Source organism: Aquarana catesbeiana, linkage group LG04 (genome assembly GCF_042186555.1).
Source record: "Aquarana catesbeiana isolate 2022-GZ linkage group LG04, ASM4218655v1, whole genome shotgun sequence".
Lineage (NCBI taxonomy): Eukaryota > Metazoa > Chordata > Amphibia > Anura > Ranidae > Aquarana > Aquarana catesbeiana.
Genome location: NC_133327.1, coordinates 423,625,071 through 423,648,219, shown reverse-complemented (window position 1 = coordinate 423,648,219; position 23,149 = coordinate 423,625,071). Strand labels below are relative to the sequence as shown.

Below are 23,149 nucleotides of genomic sequence, written 5' to 3'. Positions count from 1 at the left end.
TTCCAAGTAACTCAAGACTGCTCTTTTAACATCCAGGGTATGGAATTCTTCTTCCTTCTTACCCGATGGATTAGAACAAAAGGTAGGAAGTATTATCTCCTGAGTTCGATTCTGGACCGAAGCAACCTTCAGTAAAAAATTAGGATCCGTCTTCAGAACAATTCAGTCTGAAAAAATGGAAAAGAATGGCTCCCTGATTGATAAGGCTTGCAGCTCACTGACTCTTCGAGCTGTTGTAACAGCCACTAAAAAAAACAGTTTTCAAAGTAACTAATTTCAGGGAGGCTAAATTAATGGGTTCAAAGGGTTCCCTGGTCAGGGCCTGTAGAACAACTGATAAGTCCCATGCTGGACAGCTTTTGATCACCACTGGTCTAGACCGGGCGAGAGCTTTGAAGAATCTAATTACTAAGGGGTCTGATGAAATGGATTTTTCCAGAAATACCCCTAGCGCAGCAACTTGAACCTTGAGGGTGCTGACCGCTAGGCCCTTGTCCGCTCCTTCTTGCAGAAATTCAAGAACAGAGGAAATTTGTTTTGGTGATCTGTCAGATGCAGTGCACCAGGAGTTGAAGACTTTCCAAACTTTGGAATATATTGCTCTTGTAACCTTCTTTCTGTTGGATAGGAGGGTAGCCACCAATCTATCCGAGAAACCTTTTCTCTTCAAGAGCTGTTCCTCAGTAGCCAGGCCATGAGTTTTGGCTTTGCTACTTCCTGGTGAAGCAGAGGACCTTGTAACAGAAGGTCTTTCCTTAACGGAAGGTGCCAATACGGTTTTAGTTGCATTTGAAGAAGGGATGAAAACCAAGGCCTTTTGGGCCAGAAGGGAGTGATGAGGATCACTGTTGTATCCTCCTTGATTCTTGCTATGACCCGAGGGATAAGCTGAAATGGGGGAAATGCGTAACAGAGGTGAAATTTCCAATTGTGTGCCAGAGCATCCACTCCCAGTGATGCCTCGTTCCTGTTCAGGGAGAAGAAACGAGACACTTGCAAGTTTTCCTGGGTCGCAAAGAGATCCACTCTTGGGCGCCCCCACTTGTTCACGATCAAATGGAAGACCTCTGGATTCAATTGCCACTCCGCTTCTAATACCTGGTTCCTGCTGAGGAAGTCCGCTACCCTGTTTAGGGTCCCCTTTAAGTGGGCCGCGGACAAGGATAGAGTATGGAGCTCTGCCCAACTTAGAATGCTTCTTGCTAGGTTTTGCAGAACTCTGCTTCTGGTTCCCCCCTGTCTGTTTATGTAGGCCATCGCCGTGGCTTGTCTGACAGGATCTGAGTATGCTGTCCCCGGACTTCTTTTGCAAAGGTCAGTAAGGCCATCTCTATAGCTTTTAGTTCCCTCCAATCTGAGGAACTCAGTGCATCTTTTGTGGACCACGAGCCCTGGGCCCACCGACCGTTCATATGAGCCCCCCAACCCCAGGAACTGGCATCGGTTGTTAACCTTACCTGGGTTTGGAAGGACCATAACAGACCCTCTGAATATCTTGTCTGGTTCTTCCACCACCAAAGACTCCTTTTCACCGATGTAGGGATCTTCACTAGTGTATCTAGTGAATCCTGCTGGTGATTCCAGGTTTTTAACAGGAAACTTTGCAGAGGTCTGAAATGGAGCTTTGCCCACTGGACGGCCGGTATGGAAGAGGTCAGAGTTCCTAATGCTGACATGACCTTCCTGATGGACAGAATCTGATTGGACTGTAGCAGTGACACCACTTGTACCAACTTTCTCTGTTTTTCTTCTGGAAGAAAATTTTTTTGTTCCAAAGAGTTGATACGGAAACCCAGGAATAACACTTCCTGTGAGGGAATCGGATTTGATTTTTGAAGGTTTAAGATCCACCCTATGGACTCTAGGTGAACACGAGCTCTGAGCAAGTTTTCTTGAAGACCTTCTCTGGTCTGAGCAAAAAACAGCAGATCGTCCAGATAAGGAATAACTGAGATTCCTTCTAGATGCAGAGGCGCCAAAGCTTCGGCCATTATTTTCATGAACACCCTTGGGGATGATGACAGACCAAACGGGAGTTCTCTGAATTGCAGATGTACCACCTTCTTCCCTTCTTTCAGTGCTAACCTCAGATATTTCTGTGACCTGGCGGCAATAGGAATGTGGAGGTAGGCATCTTGTAAATCTATTGATGCCATGTAGCACCCTTGATACAGGAGGTTTCTTACTGAAAAAATTGAATCCATTTGAAACCTTCTGTACTCTACTTATTTGTTCGGCATTTTGAGATTCAAGATGAGGCGGAACTTTCCTGAAGGTTTCTGAACGAGGAATACATGTGAGTAGAAACCCTGGAAGAACTCCCCTGTCGGGACCGGAACAATTACTTTCTGGGTTTTCAGTTCCTGAATTAGGGACTTAATGGCGAAAGCCTTGACCGGATCCCTTGGGACGTTTGTCATCAAGAATCTTTTTGGAGGTTCTTCCGTGAATTCTATCACATACCCCTGGGAGAGCATATTTACAATAAACTAATTTGAAGTAATGGCTCTCCACTGAGGAAGAAACTCCTGGAGTCTTCCCCCGATCTTGAGGGAGTCATTGCGGTTTTCTGGAGGTCGCAGGAGCATTGAAGAGCACTCCACTCCTACCTTTGGGCTTCTGAGAAGACCATGGCTTCTTCTTGCCCTGCGTTTTTCCTTCCTGCTGCCCTTTTTGGGGCCGAAAAAAATGCTTACCGGTTTGCACCTGTTTCTTCTTGACCGGAAACTACTTCTTTTTATCTGCCATACGGTCAAGAATGGACTTTAGCTCCGAACCAAATAACAGATCACCTGAAAAAGGAATACTACACAGTCTATTTTTAGATGCAGCATCCCCTGGCCAAGTCTTCAGCCATAAGGCCCTCCTAGCAGAATTAGTTAAAGCTGCTGACCTGGCTGACATTCGGATAGATTCAGCAGAAGCATCCGCAATATAGGATATTGCTGCAGACAAAGTTGTAAAGGATTCAAGAATCTCCTGTTCTGAGGAATCCGCTGTAACATGGGCCTTCAGCTGGTTAACCCAGTGATCTAAATTCCTTGCAACACAGATTGATGCCATTGCCGGTTTTAGATTGTTCATCACCGATTGCCAGGTTCTTTTAAGAAGCAGGTCCATCCTTTTATCCATGGGCTCCTTCAGAGTGCCCATATCCTCAAAGGCGAGGTCCGTAGACTTTGAGACCTGAGAAAAGGCAGAGTCCAATTTTGGAACCTTGTTCCATATATAATAAGTATTTTCCTCAAATGGAAATCTTTTCTTGTGAGCCCGGGAAAAGAATGGCTTTTTCTCAGGTTCCAGCCACTCTTTTTTAATCATATCTGTGATAACTGAATGGACTGGAAAAGAACGGCCTTTTGAATCTCCTAAACCAGCATACATGCGGTCATGCAGGGAGAGTTCCTTCTTTTCCTCTTCTATCCCCAAAGTGGCATGGATTACTTTCAGGAGTCCTCCCACCTCCTCTAGCGACATTTTGTACTTAGAAGCGGCATCTGTTTAATTTTCCTCCTCCTCAGAATCTGTTTCATCTGGAGTGAGGGAAACAGACCCCTGGGAAGTGTCCTGGGATATCGGACCCCCCAAAATTATTTGGGAGCCGCCTTGGGGTTCTGAAGATGGCTGCGGAAACGAAGGATCCCTTGAGAACCTGGTTCCTCTCTTAGGTTTGACCTAAAAGCTTGAAAGGTGGCCCGGAGCTCATCTTTTATTGTTGTAACCAAATTGCCACACATGGATGGAGACTCCTCCCTGACTAAATTTGCAATGCAATCTGCACAAAGCGTTTTGGTCCAAACATCGCTTCATTTCTCTTTGCAGACAGGGCACCTTTTCTTGACTGGTTGGGCAGAACCTTTGGACTGGACAAACAGAAAAGAGACAAGGAACCACGCTTAAAAGGCTGCTATACAGCACAAATAAGACACCCAGGTGCACTAAGGAAGATAACATCTTACTTTTATGTGCCCAGCAAGCCACCACCACGTGGACGTGGCTGAGGCGCTCCTCTGCCACCAGAAACATGGATGCCGCCACCGCTTGTTCCGCAAATGCAGCTAGCAGGGAACAGAGGACGACCGCCTGTCTGGCAAAAAATGGAAGCAGCACTCCCAGGCGTACAGGCTCTCCCCGAGCACAGAGGAAGGGGAGGGAGCCCACGGGACCATCCATCTGGGAGGCAAGTGGGAGGATCACTCTACTAGCACAAAAAGACCTAACAGGTGAGAACCTGTCTCCCAGGAAAGCCCTCAGAGATCATGGCTCCCACCAGAGGTATTCCTCCAGCTGGAGGGAACACAAAAAACTGACAGGGCAATGTGGAGGACTCCAATTAAAGACTTAATTGAGGAGGTGTTTCCTGTGGGAGGAGGAGCCATGATCTCTCGGGTGCTTTCCTGAAAGACGTTTTGGAAATATTACTTTGGGATGAGGTTCGCAAGTTCTCCAAGAACATGGGTTTGTGGGGAATCCTGCTGGTTTGAGATTCAGGGTCCTGGCAAATGTTTGTGCAAATTCACCCAGGAGTATTTTATTTTAACTATAATGTCTTCTCTTTACAAAAGCTGGCTTTTGTTTCAGGTAGGAGATTTTGGAGTGTTTACATTTTTTTATTATATGTTTTTTGGTTTGAGGTGCCTATTTTAATTCTTGTGGTAAAATCTCTGCCTGTGCTCTTTGTCTCTAGTTAAAGTGGTTCTGAACCCTAAACTTTTTTTTCACTTAATGCATTCCCTGCATCACAGTAAAAAATGTTTAGGTATTAGTATTGCCCCCCTCACCCCCCCCCCCCCCCCCTAATCACTTACCTGGGTCCTCACTCAATCCAGCGCTGTGCCTGTCTGTAGCGGCTCTCTTCTCGCTCTCACAAGCTTGGCTGAAAACAATGGGAGCCATTGACTCCTGAAGCGCTGTTGGTCAAATCCTGTGACAAGGGAGTGGGGCCAAGCTGCACTGTCTCTATCAATGGAAGCAGGCAGTGTGGCTCAGGATCAAGCCCACAGGTGTGCCACGATAGCATGCAGAAAAGAGGAGGAGCGCTGGCAGGGGACCAGAGAAGAGGAGATTCTAGGCTGCTCTGTGCAACTCCATTGCACAGAGCAGTTGAAATTTTTTTTTAAAAGACGACTTACAAATCACTTTTAGTTAGGCCTAGCTTTGCTCATTACAATACAAACAAGTGGCCACTGCTCCCACCTATAACTGGTCTTTGCAGCAAGGAGCACTGGAAAGGCAACATATGTAAAACAAATACAAAGAGATTTCCAAGCTCAAGCTTACCAACCAGCCAGTGACCAACCAAATTGACCTGTCTAACAATATGCATTAAGAACAGGGGTTAAGTCTGCATACATTTGCAAATACATGCGTAAGCTACAGGCCCCGTCACGGCACCCTGATTTCAGTAGTCCCTAACGCTAACTTCTGAGAGCATCCACAGTGTAAACACATGCATTTTAATGGATAGGCAGAGGGCAGGTGAGCCTGGAGGGAGCCCACCCCTCCTTAAAAAGGTATAAGGGCACACTGAACACCCAGCACATAGCACTATGGCAGCAAAGATGTCAGTGCTTTGCCTGACCAATATAATCAAAATACAAACAAGTGGCCACTGCCCCACCTATAACTGGCCTTTGCAGCAAGGAGCACTGGAAGGGCGACATATGTCAAACAAAACAAAGATTTTTGTAGCTTTGCTCTCTACAATTGTCCTACTGCTGGGCAGTTTTACATTGCTTTGCCATATGTGGTCTGTTAATGCATGTAGTAAAACACCTGCCTGTACTCTTTGTCTCTAATACATTTTGGTAAAATCTCCCTCATTAAGTTGTCCTTCTTCCGGCCAACTACACTACACCTCATTTAAAGTCCCTGTATACTGTATGTAGATATACATTCCCCCTTTCCTTGTATTCTTTCGGCCAACTGTACACTTTTGCATCCTCTGCAGTCTCTTATTTTTTAATGAGAACATTATAGAAATTTGCCTACCTCCACTGGCTTTAAAATGTTATGAGGCACTATCACAGAACAAGTTTGCAGATCGAGAGTTTTGACTGCACTCCAGCCTCCCATGCTGCTTATTGGTTTCAGTTTAGGTTTGCCTAATTTCAAACAAGATTCACTGAGCACTTGGCACATCTAACCAGAGCATAGTCACTCACTGCTATTTATAATATATGCAATCACATTAAAAGTACATACATTTTTACTCACCTCATCATTTTTGTTATGACAGTTTGATCATGTCTCTTCAAGAAAGCTCGGAAAGTTGGCATAGCTTCCCTGCACTACAAATACACAAATTAACACGATACACATTCTTTGGTGATGACACAACTATACTTCCTGTCTCTAGACAGCTTTACCAGTAGATTTACCTTGAATGTGGGTACAGGGGTCGCAACTGAATGTGGTTACAGGGGTGTATGTACAGAGGTCGCAACTGAATGTGGTTACAGGAACGTACATACAGGGGTTGCAATTGCAAACCAGCCCCATGCTCCAGGAGGCCCGTGAGGCCCTCTGGTTAGGAGGGGTGGGCTGGCGGCCTGTAGAGGAACCGATCCATTCCATTTTCCTCCTGCAGCCTTTCAGCAGGGGGATCAGTTTCTCTACATGCTGCCCCCTCCTATCCAACTCCTGCTGTGATCAATCCCATGTGTAACCCCCTGGCGCCTCCCCCCACAGCACTGCCAGGGAGAATGTGTCAGGATGGAGAGTGGGGAAGGGGCCAGTAAAAGTTTCATTTACTGGTCCCTTCCTTTTATTATTGAAAAGAGTCAGTGATCCGTAATGATCACTGACCCTGTTCATGTTTACTATGCTTCAATTATAAATAGTCAGGAAGCTTTCTGCAGAGCTATTTTTGTTCTGCTGCAGAAAAGGAGATTGAGGGCTGTGTGCTTAATCTCCCTTCTCTGTCTCAAAGGTGAAAAATTAAAAGGTCTGTTTAGACCCTAATATTTCACCAAAGCCCCCCCAACCCCCCCCCCCCCCCCCAACAGAGCTCCGAAAAAAAATTGTAAAAAAAAAAAAGATTGTAAAATAAATAAAATGAAATGGTGAAAAAAAGAAAACAACAAGCATAAAAAACTAGTGACACCTATGGTCAAACTACCAGGGTTGCAAATGTTGCCCTTTGCATGTCACCACCCTGGGGGGGGGGCCCGGCCGGAGGTCAGGGGTGCTCTTTATGGTTTTTCTTGCATCGGGCCCTGAAGATTCTAGGTATGCCTCTGTGTGGTTACATCTTTAGGAAAAAAATATTTAAGTTAAGGCTGAACACAGTCCGGTCACTATCTTTAGGTTTTCTGGGTATTTATATGTAATGGTGTGGAGAAAAGAGCACTTCATCACAGGACATTTTGTTGAAAACTTAGTAACTAAATTACAATTTATTATGTAAAAGACTTTTTTTTGCAGCTGTTGTTCTACAAGGATACTAATATATTGTCCAGCATGCAGATAGCCTCTATAGGGAAAAACTAAAATTCTCTACATGAAATAGTATGAACATATACAACAATGCCAGCAACTAAAATTGAAAAACAAAATGAAAAACACATTTGCAAACCAATTAGAAAAATCTGTGTTGCTTAGTTGTATAAATTTTCATATAAGTAATATCAGTATAGATTATTACAAACAACCTCGCCTATCTTTTTAACTGCATGTCAGGTCGTTGGCAGGGACATCTGACAAGCAAGCCATAATTTCAATAGATTTGTGGTCTGATACTACATCAATGGCAGCTGGTGTGTTTCTCTTTGGGGGGGGCGGCAAACAATAACCCCCCCCCTTCCGCAACCGGTGGTGTGGCAATACCACACCCCCCTAGGTGGCCAGCGGCACTACCACACTTACCCGATCTAGGTGGCGGCTGTGGTGTCTTCCAGCATGGTCTGCACGGCGGGGTGCAGGCAGCAGCTCCGGTGTCTGCTCCTCCAGCAGCTTCCTCGCCGTGTGTCTCCTCTCTCTTCCGCCTAAGCGCTAGTCATCTAATAGGATCACTTGATGTTTTGGCCAATCAGGAAACCAGTCTCATGAACTGCCTCCTGATTGGCGAGGAGGAACTTTAGTGTGAAAATAGCAAAAATTGATTCGCTATCGTCACACAACTGGGCTGGCTCGGAGCACAGTGCTCTGCACACCGAGCCCACCCTTTTTTTGAAGCCTATTAGAGCCTCTGGATCTAATCATGTGCTTCAAAAAAACACTCCCCCCATTTGGAATCCATAGTCCGGTGCCCTGATATGTAGATCAGGGGGCTGGACGCATGGATTGGGGGGGGGGGGGGGGGCACCTGTGCGCCCTCTATGGATGAGATCACCTTAGCACTTAAGGCACCACAATACCTCCTTATGATGGTAGAAGAGGTATTATCCAATGTAGTCACATATACAGGTAGGAAAATATGTTGTAACTCTACCTGTCCAAAAAGGTGGTATCTAGCCATTTACAACATGCTGACATTTATCATAAGTATTTTTAGGAGGTTGATGGTACCTTGTCAATTGTTTTTAGAATCACAGTGTAGTTGTTGAAAAAATTGGTGTATATCTTCAGCTTTGATCCAAATTTCTTAAACACATCTCCTAAACACTGTGCAGGTCCCCATTCTTCAAGTCTTTCCATCAACTCTGTTGAGAACTGCCTAAATCCAAGGAAAACATGTATTTTTATACTATTCATTTGGTATTTTTAACTGCCACTTTATCAAATGACAGGGTATAAATGATGCCTATCTGATGGCCTAACATGAAAAAATCAAGAAGGCTGCTATTGCTGACCATTTCTACTGCAAATGCCAATTGCCTGGCTGTCATACCAATTTATCGGCTTCAATGCTGCATGAGTTATGACCTGAAACAAGTGGTGTGGTGTGTCAGTCTGACACACCGCTTCTCCGATTCTGGTAAAGAGCCTATGATGTAGGCTGTTTACCATGTGATCAGCTGTGTCCAATCACAGCTGATCACATAGTAACCAGGAAGTGCCGTTTATCGGCTTTTCCTCTAGTCGCGCTGACAGGCGTGAGTAGAGGAGAGCCGATTGGCTGCTCTCCTGACAGGGGAGGTCTACGCTGATAATCAGCGCATTATTTATCAGTGCAGACCCATCGAGGATGCCCACTGGAGACCACCAGGGATGTCCATCAGTGCCCATTAGGGATGGCACTCTGTGCCCATCAGTGATGCCTATGAGTGCCCATCAGCGCTGCATATAAGTGCCTCATCATCAGTGTCAATCAGTACTGCCTCATCAGTGCTTCTCAGTGCATCCCCATCAGTGAAGGAGAAAACTTACTTATTTACAAAGTTTTGTAATAGACACAAAGAAAAACTTTTTTTTCAAAATTTTCAGTATTTTTTTATTTGTAGAGCAAAAAATAAAACCCCCAGTGGTAATCAAACATCACCAAAAGAAAGCTCTATTTGTGGAGAAAAAAATTATAAAAATTTTGTTTGGGTACAGTGTTGCATGACTGCGCAATTGTCATTCAAAGTGCGACAGCGCTGAAAATTGGACTGGGCAGGAAGGGGGTGAAAGTGCCTTGTATTGAAGTGCTTAATTGGACCAGTGTTCGCTTTTTTTTTTTTTTTAAAGTAAATTTACTGTAAATAATAGTTTAGTATATATTCTATAATTTATCCTGTTTAAGTTGCAAAAAAAAAAATAAATAAACAAAATAAATTAAAACAAATGTAAATATTCATAGTAAATAAAAAAATACGCAGAAATACTTTAATAAAAATAATAAGGGGAGAAGCAGAAGAAGGAGTTAATTAGAGCCGATTAGGGACTCGCTCTCATATAATTTAAAGCTGCACTTTTCATTTACTTCAGTGATCAACTCAGATCAAAAATCAACATCATCTTGTTTGAGCTAGTGCCACCAGAGCTAATGTGTCCACAGCTGACCTTTAGAAGACTGTGGGGAAGAGGTATGGATGGCAAGTATCTGTACATTTGTTAATTAGGGATGAACGTAGACTTGATCAGATCCCAGTCTGAACCCACTTGAGCTATGCTGCCAGTAAGCGGCCCACTGCACACTGCAATTCAGAAGTGTCCGAGGCATTGCCTGCCCCACAGCCGTGCATATACAAGGGACATGTATACGTATGGCTGCAGGGCAGGAAATGCCTCGGACACTTATGATTGGCAGTGTGCAGTGGCAGCTTACTGGCAGCATAGCTCAGGTGGGTTCGGAGTAGGATCCGAACATACCCAAGATCATCCCTGTTAATGAGGGTAAATAAGCTTGTGAGATGCATAATGGCCACTTCTGTGTGCCAGGAAATTATACTGCACACTTGCTCATCACAAAACAAATTATTTTAATAAATAAATTGAGTAGCAACTAAGGCCCCAGGATATTTCTAAGAGCTTATATATGACATTTCTTTCTCTCTAGCTGCTCCAGCCCATAGTATGTCCTGCTGTTCCATAAGGTCCTATAGCCAAATCAATTGAACTCAGTTAAGCTCTATTCTCACAGTATTTGCACGCTGTGGTGCGCTATCATTCATTCTGATGCAAGTATATGGTATAAAGCTACATACCTGTCCTTCAGAGTACAAAAGACAAAGTAAATATATTGTGCGTTATGATGCACTGTGTTAGCCAAAAGTAGAACATGTTTCTATTTTTGTTTATTGAGGCCATTCGAAGTGAAGAGTCTGCCTTCATGCTCCTTGATCCCTAAACTATTCCACTGCAACCATGCCATGCACATAGAACCGTCCTTGGCTGCAAATCCCATCAGGTTTGTGACCACAATGGTGGCCATACACGCTCTACTAAATAATCAATTTATTTTCTGATTGATTTCTCCTGATAGGAATAATTGATCAGTCGTCAACCCATTTGATTGATATGACAATTGTTTGCCCATTAATAGGATAATAAAATTGAAGCTTGTACACGTACCGCCACTGTTATAATCTCTGGTAGGCCAGAGCTGATTGCAACATCATTAGTTGAAACGTATATAGAGCTTAAAAGCTATAATTTGAGCCAATGTGCTCACGGTTTAATTTTCTTGGACCTCCTTTCTGGAGAATAAAAATACTATGACGCAGAGGCCCAAGTAACATTAGACTTTCATATTGACTTCCATACTTTGCATGGTTCTCATGAAAAGATAACATACAGTAAGAACATGCACATACTTGTGGATTTGTAGGATATTGAGAATATCAGAGAAGATGATTTGTACATTAGAAATGCTCAGGATTGCACGATTTGATGCCAGTGCAGACTTCAGTGGGACAGCATAGACATCTCTGATGATCTCCAGGACTTGTACGTACTGTCTTTCACTCTTCAGGAGTTCTCGAGCAAACCTTGAACGTTTATCTCCTACATCCGCTAGAAGTTTACTATCCTGTGTTGAAACAAATAAAAACATTTCAGAAAGGGGTAGCACAACTTTAGCTTTGAGGTTAGAAGGACAAGCACACCAAGTGATCTTACATACTAGCTTATGTGGCTTTACCTATGCACATATTAATTACTGGCATCACGTTTAAAATAAAACAGCTAAAAGCAAAGTTTTAATACAAATAAGTGAACACTTTTACCTGACAAAATATTTGTTTTTCTTTGCAGCCATTCTCAGGCCTACGTCCTGAAAATGTCCAGTCAGGACAACACACGTTGAGGTGTGGTTTATGTGCTTACATCACGTCTGGTAATGTCACATCCGGCTGGTGGAATGCACGCAGCTTCACAGGATCGAAGCCGCAATGGCCATCTTCCCCCCATACAAGCTGCATATACTTGGTGCCAGTTTTTCTATAGGCACCTTCAAATGTGAGTTTAAATGTATTTAAATCTGCACCTTTTAATAAATGAATGGTTTTACACTATAAGATCTCTCTCCTGGTATTTCATTGCATGAGCGGCGGTGTACTGTAAGAGGGAACCCACAGAATCAAGTGATGGAGGACCAAAGTATACAGGTTACACCCCAAAAGCTATAGTTGACCTGTCTAGCAATAGTGGGTCAATACTTGTGGTGACATCAGAAGCACTTGAAAGTGGAGCACCTATTTTGTCTTTATATAGCACAAGCACTTTCCACTGTTAGTCAGTTTGGGAATTTGACTTGACATTTTGGACTTGTATTTTACACAGCTGATGGTGTTAATTCTGTTTTTTGGGACTATTGCAGAGAGCAGTGCGGTTTTTGCTTTATTTAAATTTGGTCATTGTGTTTAGTATAGCACATAGAGATAACTGCAGCATTCCCTGGCGCAATGTCATATATTTTTTTTATCACAATTAGTATTCACACACCCCTACAACACTGCACAGCCAGGTGGGTGACACCACCATTTTTGATGCCTGAACACATATGTCAATGTCACTGTTGCATTGCACAGAGTCCGATTGTTTTCCAGTACATAAACTTCATTGCTTAAAGTGGTTGTAAACCCTCATGTTTTTTCACCTTACTATGCGTCTATGGATGCCGAATGCTGGACTCGGGAGCACGCCAGCAAGGTAACCCCCCGGGAGAGCGCTTCTCTTAGGGGGTTATACGATGCGGGGAGGACCTACCAGCACCACCGGGGGACCCCAGAAGAGGAGGATTGGGGCCACTCTGTGCAAAACAAACTGCACAGTGGAGGTAAGTAGAACATGTTTGTTATTTTAAAAAAGTAAAAAACAAAGTCAATCACTTTAAAAGTCATCTATTGATGGACCAAAATTCTGGCGGTTCAGCAGAGGGCAGCTGATGTTCAATCCATGTGTAGTCATTCCTGTTTGACAGAAGCCGATCGTGGGCTCAACTTCTGACAAACAGGAATGTTGGAAGCTGTAGATCAAGGTATTCTGACATCAGAAAGTCCCGCTGGCAGAATACAATATTCCATGGAGGGGATTCCTCCATCCACCAGGCTTGTGTGGATGAAGGAAACTGTTTTTTTTTTTTTTTTTTTTCTTCTTCATTTAGCTCCCTGACTGATCGAAAAAGAAAAAATGAAATATCTACGGCCAGCTTAAGTCTGTTGTGCAGGGAATTTTTTTTTTCTAATGAACTAATCTTTAATACATTGTCCCTTATTCCATAAAGTCATATTATTTACCACCTTATTCCCTGGTGTCTAATAGGTTTATTATACTTTCATTTTAAAATGGGCTAATATAGCGGTTATTAGGGCTAATATAGCGCTTATTTGCTTTAGCATAATTGTTCTTTTGATCGGGGTCCAATTATCTTCCCTTGCACTAGCCTGCATGCCAAATTGGCGGCTATTGCTCGCAATGGCACCCTCTGAATCGGTGCAAGGCTGACTTTGCAGCTCTGCACCGAATCCCAAAAGTAGTTCCTGTATTACTTTTGGTGACTTTGGGGATGATTAGAATAGACATTTGTGCAGGACCCCGCACAGATGTATGTCAAATCGCCCCAGAATTCGGACTGCATTGCTGGTTTGAAATCGTGCGAGTTCAGCTAAACATGCACATCTCTGCACAGCCGGGCATCTAACTATCACAATTATCTTAAAGAAAGTGCCCATATCTAAAGACAGGAATTCTTAAATAAATAATTTTGCCTGCTAGTGAATTACACGAATTGGTATCTCTGAAATGTTCAGCACCAGTAAGTATGTTGCAGATATATATATATATATATATATATATATATATATATATTTTTTTTTTTTTTTTTTAACGGTTTTCTTTGTTTAGTTTATATCTGTTTGATTTGGTTTCTTAAAAGACAAAGTACAGTATAAAATGATTTATTTTCCAAGTATTGTGCTCATACTTACCAGCATAGTAAGTTTTCTAAACCTGGATTCAGAGCGACTTGGAGAAAGAACAGCCTTTTCAGACATGGCATCACCGTCATTATCATCTTCCTGCTGTAATATACAACATTTATAATAAAAGGAATCTTTAATGGTTCTGGGCTAATATTGTTTAATAAGTTTTTCAGTGTTTGACCCTTTTGCTGCCAGAGCCATTTTGGGTTTTGTTTTGCACATGTTAAAAAAAGAAAATCACTGTAGGCCTTAAGATTTTAGAAATATATTATTATTATAGTATTAGAAAAATATTATGTATTTGCTGGAAGGAGACAAAAAGTCTTTGGGGGGATGTGTAAGCAATCTGACAGCTAGCAGATCACTTTCATCACACAGCAGACAGCTTGTCAGACTCACTCGCACTGCTAGCAGCTGCGGTTTATGTAAACGGTGGGTGTAACATGTAACATGCTCTAAAAGGTAGACTTGACCTTAACGGCTGGTTCACACCAGATGCAGTCTAGTGCATTTTTAATCTGCATCAAAAATGCACGGACAGTGTTTACCATGGATTCCAATGGCCCTAGTTCACACCAGTGCAGTGCAATCAACAAAAATAGAACATAATGCATCTTTTCTGTATAGAAGGCATTTGGATGCAGAAAAATGCATCAAAAATGCCTCGAAACGCATGAAAACGCACTGGAACGCTGGAATACTCTATAAGGAGTTACAGTAAACCCGGCCATAGATGATTTGAATCTCAGCTGGTTCAGCAGAGACTGGCTGAGATTCGAACCCTCTATGGGCAGACCAATTGCCCCCCAAGTTGATGGATCAATTGACAGTTTTGTTTCTTTTGGGAAAATGTTTTACATAAATGAAAGCTGATCATTGTAAGCACCCCTGTCAGTAGTAAATAGTTTGTCTCAACGCTCTAACTGCTACAGGACAGTTTGTTCTCTTGATAAATACAACAGACTTACTGGCTGGATCACCAGGTGCAGGAATCACATGTAAGAATTGCTAAGCTGCAATATAATAAATGTTTGCTTTTTGGTTTTATACTACTTTAAGACTTGGAAAATACACACATGTGGTATTTAAGAATTTAAATACTGTATTTTAAGGTTCTTTTATCACCTTTAGAAAGGCTGATAGCGTGTCCTCTGTATTTGCTTGCAGCAACTGGTTCCTGAGCTCTTTGTTTTTTCCACATTTTTTTAAAAGAAAGATGGAAAGGAACTCCAGTGGATCATCCTTCAGACACAAATAATAAGAAAAAATGAAAGGGTAACTTGAGAAAATGGATAAAATGTCCTGTAAAGGATTAGTGCATTACATTATATTAAAGAAGGGGTCATTCAGGTACAGGCATCCATATTACTAATAAAACTGCAGCGTTGCCATTTACGATGAAGAAAAGCATGGAACATTGCTTCTATCACATTTACAGATTTAATTTACTTACACGCTTCTCCTTAACAAGTTCCACCAAACCTTCAGTTAATGTCTCAGCAATGTCTTGATTGGTCTCCACCTTTACCATGGGCATTGTGTCAAACATGAACTGTCCTATAAAAACAACCCAATGTCACCATGAACATTTCATTTCAAAAATAATTTAATGTGACATATTTACTGGCAAAGCTTAAATGTAAAAGGGGAGTTTCTTCTCACTTCTTGACAGGTGTCAGATATAAATGGGAAATGACAGAATATCACCTCAACAGGGCCACAAGGAACAATAAAACCATATTTTCTAGCACACTGAGGATAGTTTAGAACTCAATCAGGATTTTATTTCTGTGTACCCATTTCTAGGGGACCAATGTCGGAAGAGAACAGAAATCTCCTGACTGAAGTTCTAACCTTTCTACAATCAGAGTTTAAAAAAAAAAAAGTTTTGGGTGGAACTGGATTTTAGATCCAGAAGCAGAAGAAAACCCTTAATATGCATCATGGTCCAGTGTCCCTTGTAATGAGCATACCAACCCACATGCTTGGTTTTCCGTGTTATTTCGGGGGGGGGGGGGGGGGGGGGTAGTTGTATCCATCTACTGTATCCACTACCATTACCACATTGTGATGTTCAGTGCACTTCAGACCTTGGAACCATACATTTTTGACAGGGCCAATCTTCAACATAAGTCAATTAAGCTACCAGCATATCTCTGGAATGTGGGAATAAACTGAAGTACCAGAGGAAATCCATGCAAGCACAAGGAGAACATGCAAACTCCATGCAGATAGTGTCCTATCTCAGGCTCAAACCAAGGACCACAGTGCTGCAAGGTATAAATGTTAACCACTAAGCCACTGTGCCAACCCCTGGGTATTTAATTTCATTTATTTATAAAAATAAAAAGTATTAAGCAAGCTCCTTAGGCAATCATTTTTTGTCATTATACAATGCAAGGCTTTGACATCTCAACCCTAATTTTATTTTCACATTTTTATTTCAAACATAATATTCGAAAGTATCACCCCCAAATAGATACCAACCTGGCACACAAAATATATCAGCTGATATCCCTATAAATTAGTGAAAGACACATATGCAGGCCCTTGCTATACTAGTACCAACCAGCCTGTATGCCCCATATTGGCACCAATATAAGGTGTTCACATATGTGTAGGAATTAACCCTTAAAGTGGATGTAAACCCAATGTCATCCTTTCTAAACTACTGCCACAGGGGTTATCTATAAGGATATACATGCCTCCTGCATGTATCTTCACCTGTCAAATGTCTCCCCTCTGTCTTATTAGACCCGAAAAACTGCAGATTCTGTGGGTGGGTCTATTGTCTGGAGCTCGGAGGGTGGAGTCATGATGTCAGTAGACTCCCCGCCCACCTCTACACTTTAAACTATACACTCCCCTGTGTATTTCTAACACTGAACTTCTGCTATGATCTCTAACATCCAGTGAAAAGACAGGAAAGTAACCACATGACTTCAGCATGCCAAATCATGGTGAGGTGTGGAACAGCCAATCCCTGCAGAGCTGCTCAAGAAAGGAGTGGGGGAGGGAATTAAAAAATAATGCCTGTGTCTTAGGCTGTCACTCACAGCAAGGGGGAGTATTTGACAAAGTTTTTCTCAGTTTGTCAAGATTTATCTCACTGAACAATAAAAGAGGATTGTTCAGAGATGGATTAACTCTGTGTGGCAAGACTGGGCTCAAATGATAGGAAATCTTATACTCTACATTATGATTTAAAAAAAAAAAATTCGGGTTTACATCCACTTTAAGCCTTCAGAAATTGTTATCATGCCCAAGAAATATATATGTTACCACTTTGGAGGTATACTTTTTTTGTCATCCATTAACTGTTCTCACAATGCAAAATGACTGAGGTAACAATAACTTCTTGAATACTGGTGAAGCTGGGGATTTATCACCCTTTTCTGTCTTGTGTCTCATTATTTTTCTGATATATAAAAAGACATCTTATAAGAGCAGAGATTACCTATTATCCTGCCGGATACATTTCTCTGGAGATCACTAAAATGGAGCTTCATCTGCTTCCTGACCATATGTAAAGCTTCCTCCATGACACTGGCTAATCTACACCAAGCCTGTAGTTTCACTTCCGTGAAGTATAAAAATGGGGGGAATTCACATCTTTCAGATGCCATCAGCCAATCACTGAGAACTGAAAGTAATCACAACACATGAATGTAATTTATAATACAGTAACAAATAACAAGAGGAATTCAATAAAGCTACTGCACCACTTTTCTGGCGTTAATCCTTCTTGTTAATGTATTGTGCCAAATTCATGAAGCATATGCAACACTTTTGGTTCCCGACAACGACTCCTACGCCAGATTCAGGTAGTTCTAAAATGTGCCACTTTTACTTGTGGTGCAATGAATGCACCAAATTAAATAAAAAATTAAATTTGGACAGTTCGTACCTGAAAGCAAAGCTAATTAAGATCAACTCTCTTTTTGGTGTACAGAGAGAGATGCTGGGGCAGACAGATTTTGCAAAAAGTGTTTTATGTGCATTCTAAAAGTGGTTCAGCATGCGCCAAATTCAAGTACAGTTCTAGACAGGTACATGAATTTACTGTATGCTGCACCAGTTTTAGAATGCATGCAAGACACTTTCGCAAAATCCGTCTTTGTAAATTCCAGGGAATGAGTGTAGCACAAGTACATGCATGCTATAGTTAGAATACAATAACCATCAAATGATATACCAATCTTATGGTACTACTGTAATCCTTCACACCTTGTATTAACCTTCTGTGATACGGAGAGGTTTGTGTAGAGCTTTTATAGAGTTTAAAAAATAAAATAAGTATGGGAACAATCAACTGCTGTTACTCTGAATAATTTGGTGTAGTCAATTTCCCTCTATAGTTGAAGAGGAACGCTCTTTGTGAGCTTATAGTCATAAATAAGCCCTATAAATTAAAAAAATTGGATTAAAGTCATGAACATTCCAGTCTGTACTTACTGTGTTGGTAAGATCCCGTGGCTATGCCAGTTGGTGAACAAAACGTAACGCCAGCTAACTGAGACAAATTGGCAAGGATTTCCATTCCTTCATCTACAATGCAAAGAGTAAAAGGATGCATTAGCTATTTCTACATAGCGTATCAATAGATGGAAGCATAAACAAAAAGGTTAGATAATTGTCATCCAAAATCCAGGTAAATAATAACCACTTTATACACTTACATTCAATCGAATACACTTAGACCAAAAAAATATATAATACATTTAGATTCAAGAATCTAATACAGGATTCAAGAAGATTAAAAATGACAAGAAACAAAAGTATTTCCAATGTCATCAAGCCACATGATAAAAACTCTTATTTCTTTGACTGATCTGAATTTTACCAATTGCCTATAAGAAGAGGCTGGCCAAAGTTTTTATCTGATTTACTGAACTAGAACTAAGTCAAAATCTCTATCAAGATACTCATTCCAGTAACAAATAGGACTTTAGTTAGTTTTGCAGCGACTTTCATTTGTGTCTTCAGGGTAAGAATGGGGGCATTAGTATCCATTCACACAAATATTGTGCAAGTTGGAAAATCTCTGTGATATCAACACTTCCAACAAGTGGAAACTGGTTCACAGTGGTGCGATTTGACATGTCAAATTGGTGGCAATTGCCGGGGAATGGCACAGTCCAAATCAGTGCAACGCAGTATTTGCAGCGCCGCACCGATTTAAAAAAGTAGTTTCTGTACTACTTTTTGCAATTTCAGGGTGTGATTTCCATTGACATCTGTGCAGAAACCCACACAGATGTCTCTGAAATCGCCGCCGAAATCAGGACTGACATGTGGGAATGAAATTTTATTCCCCCTGTCAGTGTGAACCAGGGCTTAGAATACTTGCAAGCAATATTTGAAGTGAGAAAAATGCTTGCATAAATCAGGCCACATACTGTCACCCCAAGAGAAGGAGCCTCTAACTAGACCATTAATATAAAAAATAAGTGATCTAAAACTCAACAAGAACCTCTTGTTTTAAATTTTTTTCTGCTTTATTTGCTGTTGTTGGCCAGAAAATCAGTGAATGAATGGAAAGTGCTCTGTGCTGAGCGGCTTCCTGTTCATTCACAAGCTGAAGCGTAGTAACACAGTAACACAGATTGAACACAGAGTGTGTTTACTGTGTTCATTTAGAAAAGGAAGTGGCCTGCAAATGACATACTGTATTGATTAGCCTCTTTTCCCACTCTCCATCCTGAAACATCCTCTGCAACAGCCGGGGGAGAGGAGGGAAGCCAGCAGCACTGCAGTGGGGGGTGGGGAGGCATACCCCCTGCACATGCCTACGTTCTGTGCCCTTTTTGAGATTACTTTCACTATACTATTTACATGTCAACTTCTCAACTTGATCACTAAACCCCAAACTAATCTCAGACAGGGCACACAAGAGGCTTTTCTGGACAAGAGAGACAGCAACTTGTGCATACTCTAGGAAGTATTTAGTGTTATATCATCATAGTGGAGGAATGGTTCACTTTAAAGGATGCTATCATCTTGCCCATCCTGGGTCTGAGATAAACCCAACATCTGATCACATTATACTTACCTCTCCAGCATTCTTTTGCCACTCTTTCCTCTATAGCAGTTGCCACCAAACTACCTGGTGTCGGGTAGTTTACAGTGACGAACACAAGAGTGGCTGAAGAGGGGAGTATAAAGTGTTTATGGGGGGTGGGGGGATTTCATAGATCTATCCCTTTCCCCCAAATGGGCAATTTGATAGCATCTCTTTAAAGTGGAAAATGTTCATTAGCTTATGATGTTAAAGAGGATCTTCACCCCAGAAAAAAAAAAGGACATGGGGGAGGACATAAAGCAGGACTTCCCCTTTCGGATGAAGTTCCGATTTAAATCATGCAAAACTGAAAAAACTTAGATATATATTTAAAAGATTTAATTGAGGATTTATGTAAAAAGATAAAGGACATGACACATAACATATTGTATTCAACATGCATTTTTGTACAGACTAATTTGTTTTTGGGTTTTCTTGGGAGGGGGGGTTTGGGAAGGAACCTTTTGTTTTAATATTTTTTTTCCCATAAAAGTTTTATTGAAAGTAAAAGAAACAAGCAGGTGCGTCTGGTCGGGGATGACAAGCCGAGCCATCATAGATTAACCACTTCAGCCCTGGAGCATTTGGCTGGCCAAAGACCAGAGCAATTTTTTCGATTCGGCACTGCGTCACTTTAACTGACAAGTGCACGGTCGTGCGACGTGACTCCCAAACAAAGTTGACATCCTTTTTTCCCCACAAATAGAGCTTTCTTTTGGTGGTATTTGATCACCTCTGCGTTTTTTTTTTTTTGTGCTATAAACAAAAAAAGAGCGACAATTTTGAACAAAAACACATTATTTTTTACTTTTTGCTATAATAAATATCCCCAAAAAAATACATGAAAAAACATTTTTTTCCCTCAGTTTAGGCTGATACGTATATATTTTTGGTAAAAAAAAAAAAAATTGTAATAAGCGTTTATTGATTGGTTTGCGCAAAAGTTATAGCGTCTACAAAATAGGGGATACTTTTATGGCATTTTTTTATTTTATATTTTTATGTTAGTAATGGTGACGATCAGCGATTTTTATTGTGACTGTGACATTATGGTGGACACAGACACTTTTGGGGCCATTTTGGGACCACGTTTATACAGCAATCAGTGCGATTAAAAATGCACTGATCACTGTGTAAATGTGACTGGCAGTGTAGGGGTTAACCAGGAGGGGGCACTGCAGGGGTTAAGTGTGTCCTAGGGAGTGATTCTAACTGTGGGGGGAGGGGCTGTGTGTGACACTACACTGATCACCGCTCCAGATTACAGGGAGCTGTGATCAGTGACAGTGTCACTAGGCAGAATGGGGAAATGCTTGTTTACATTAGCATTTCCCCGTTCTTCCTCTCCTTGAGACGATCGCGAGTATCCCCACAGACATCGAGTTCGCAGGACCTGCGGTCAGACTCACGGAGCTGCTATGCAAACCTTGCAAGCCTCACGAGATCATGTACAATAACGTGATTTCGCACAGTGGAGCCAACCTGCCGCAGTAAAACTGCAGCGGCTGGTCCGCAAGCAGTTAATGAGTTGCATGAAGTTTGATCAAATATCAGAATCAGATAAAAAAGGCACAAATGATAATAGGTATCTCTAGATAGTAGATGAGGATATAAAATGTGTAGACCTCAGGGCCTGTGGTCTTGAGGTAGGGGCTTGAGGTAGTGTCTTAGAGAACCGTTTCCATCAGTAGGCAAAGTAATTCTAGCTGTCGAGGAGTTATTGGCCATACCTGGGCAACTAAAAAGAGTGAGCAGGTATTCAGACTAATTTGATATAATGTCCTTATTCAACATGTCTTACCTGAAGCTGCAAATGGAACAAACAGGTCAATGTGACCGCCATCTTTGCTGGACACCACACAGCTGCCTAATTTTTCCCAAAACTCTCTAATATTGGGATTTAAGACATTCAGAGAATCAATTTGAACACCTAGAAAACAGATATTGTAAGTTTTAACACAGTTTTTACTTGGTTAAATATGTAATGTGCTTTTTTTTATTTTTGATGGTTGATTGAATCATGCAAGGCTATGTCTAGGCTTAGCAAAAAAATAGGATTTTTTCATCGTACTTACCTGTAAAATGCTTTTCTTTGGATACACAATGGGACACAGAGTCAGGCTAAAATTCATTACCTGCTGGGATGTCCCAGAGCAATAGCCTTGAGGGGAGGGAGACACCCTGCTAAACAATAGCCATCAGAACTTATACGGCAGCCCGCAATACACTGCGGCCAAAAGCCGAATCCTCGGCTGCTCGAACATCCCCTTGGTAAAATTTTGTGAGCGTATGCACTGAAGACCAGGTAGCAGCCTTACAAATCTGAGCTACAGATACCAGATGGCGAAAAGCCCAGGAGGTTCCTACACCCCTGGTAGAATGAGCCCTCTCCCTAAAGGGAGGAGCCTTATGTTTCAGACCGTAGGCCTGAATGATCAATTGACGGACCCAATTAGCAATGGAAGCCTTGGAAGCTGCCTGCCCCTTCTTGGGTCCTTTTGGTGAAAAAAGTCGGATTTCCGTAGATCTAGACAAATAAACCTTGACTGCCCGGACAACGTCCAAAGAATGCAGTGGTCTCTCTTCCGCTGAACGAGGCTGAGAGGTAATAGAAGGCAAAATAGGATTTTTATTACAGCTTACCTGTAAAATACTTTTCTTGGAGTACATCATGGGACACAGAGCCTTAAGTAATTACTTAATGGGTTATGGGCCACCTTCAGGTGTTGACACTGGTATACCCAATCCAGGAGGTTCATTCCCTATATAAACCCTCCTCCTTTCAGGAGCACATTAGTTTTTGTAGCAAAGCAATATACTTACAGTAAATCCCAAAAAGAGGGGAGGGACCTCTGTGTCCCATGATGTACTCCAAGAAAAGGATTTTAAGGTAAGCTGTAATAAAAATCCTATTTTCTTTATCGCACATCATGGGGCACAGAACCTTAAGTAATTACTTAATGGGACGTCCCATAGCAATGCTACTTGAGGGGAGGGAGAGACAACCCGCAGGGTACCCCCAGACTTGAGGACTTATACTTCTGCCTGCAGCACACTGCACCCAAAGGCGATATCCTCATACCTCCACCTGATAACATTTTTGTGAATGTATGCACTGAAAACCAAGTTGCAGCCTTACATATCTGAGCCATGGAGGCCTGGTGACACACTGCCCAAGAAGCACTAACCGCCCTGGTAGAGTGCGCCTTAACTTGAAAAGGGGGAATCTTACCCCTTAAATTATAAGTTTGAATTATAACTTGCAGAATCCACTTAGCAAAAGTGGATTTTGACGTTGCCTGTC

General features: G+C 41.9%; 1 protein-coding gene across 4 annotated transcripts in view; it reads right to left on the bottom strand.

Annotated features, from left to right (window-relative positions):
• The window catches only part of ECT2L (epithelial cell transforming 2 like), a 168,022-nt gene that overhangs the window by 36,600 nt on the left and 108,273 nt on the right, over positions 1-23,149 (bottom strand). For all 4 annotated transcript variants that reach the window (XM_073627377.1, XM_073627374.1, XM_073627376.1 and 1 more), the window contains exons 10-18: positions 21,647-21,775; positions 18,240-18,332; positions 17,242-17,427; positions 15,238-15,341; positions 14,910-15,026; positions 13,791-13,883; positions 11,178-11,392; positions 8,509-8,656; positions 6,217-6,290 (exon numbers count right to left, since the gene is read on the bottom strand). In XM_073627377.1, coding sequence (XP_073483478.1) covers positions 6,217-6,290; positions 8,509-8,656; positions 11,178-11,392; positions 13,791-13,883; positions 14,910-15,026; positions 15,238-15,341; positions 17,242-17,427; positions 18,240-18,332; positions 21,647-21,775 — 1,159 coding nt within the window. The remainder of the gene's footprint in view (positions 1-6,216; positions 6,291-8,508; positions 8,657-11,177; positions 11,393-13,790; positions 13,884-14,909; positions 15,027-15,237; positions 15,342-17,241; positions 17,428-18,239; positions 18,333-21,646; positions 21,776-23,149) is intronic.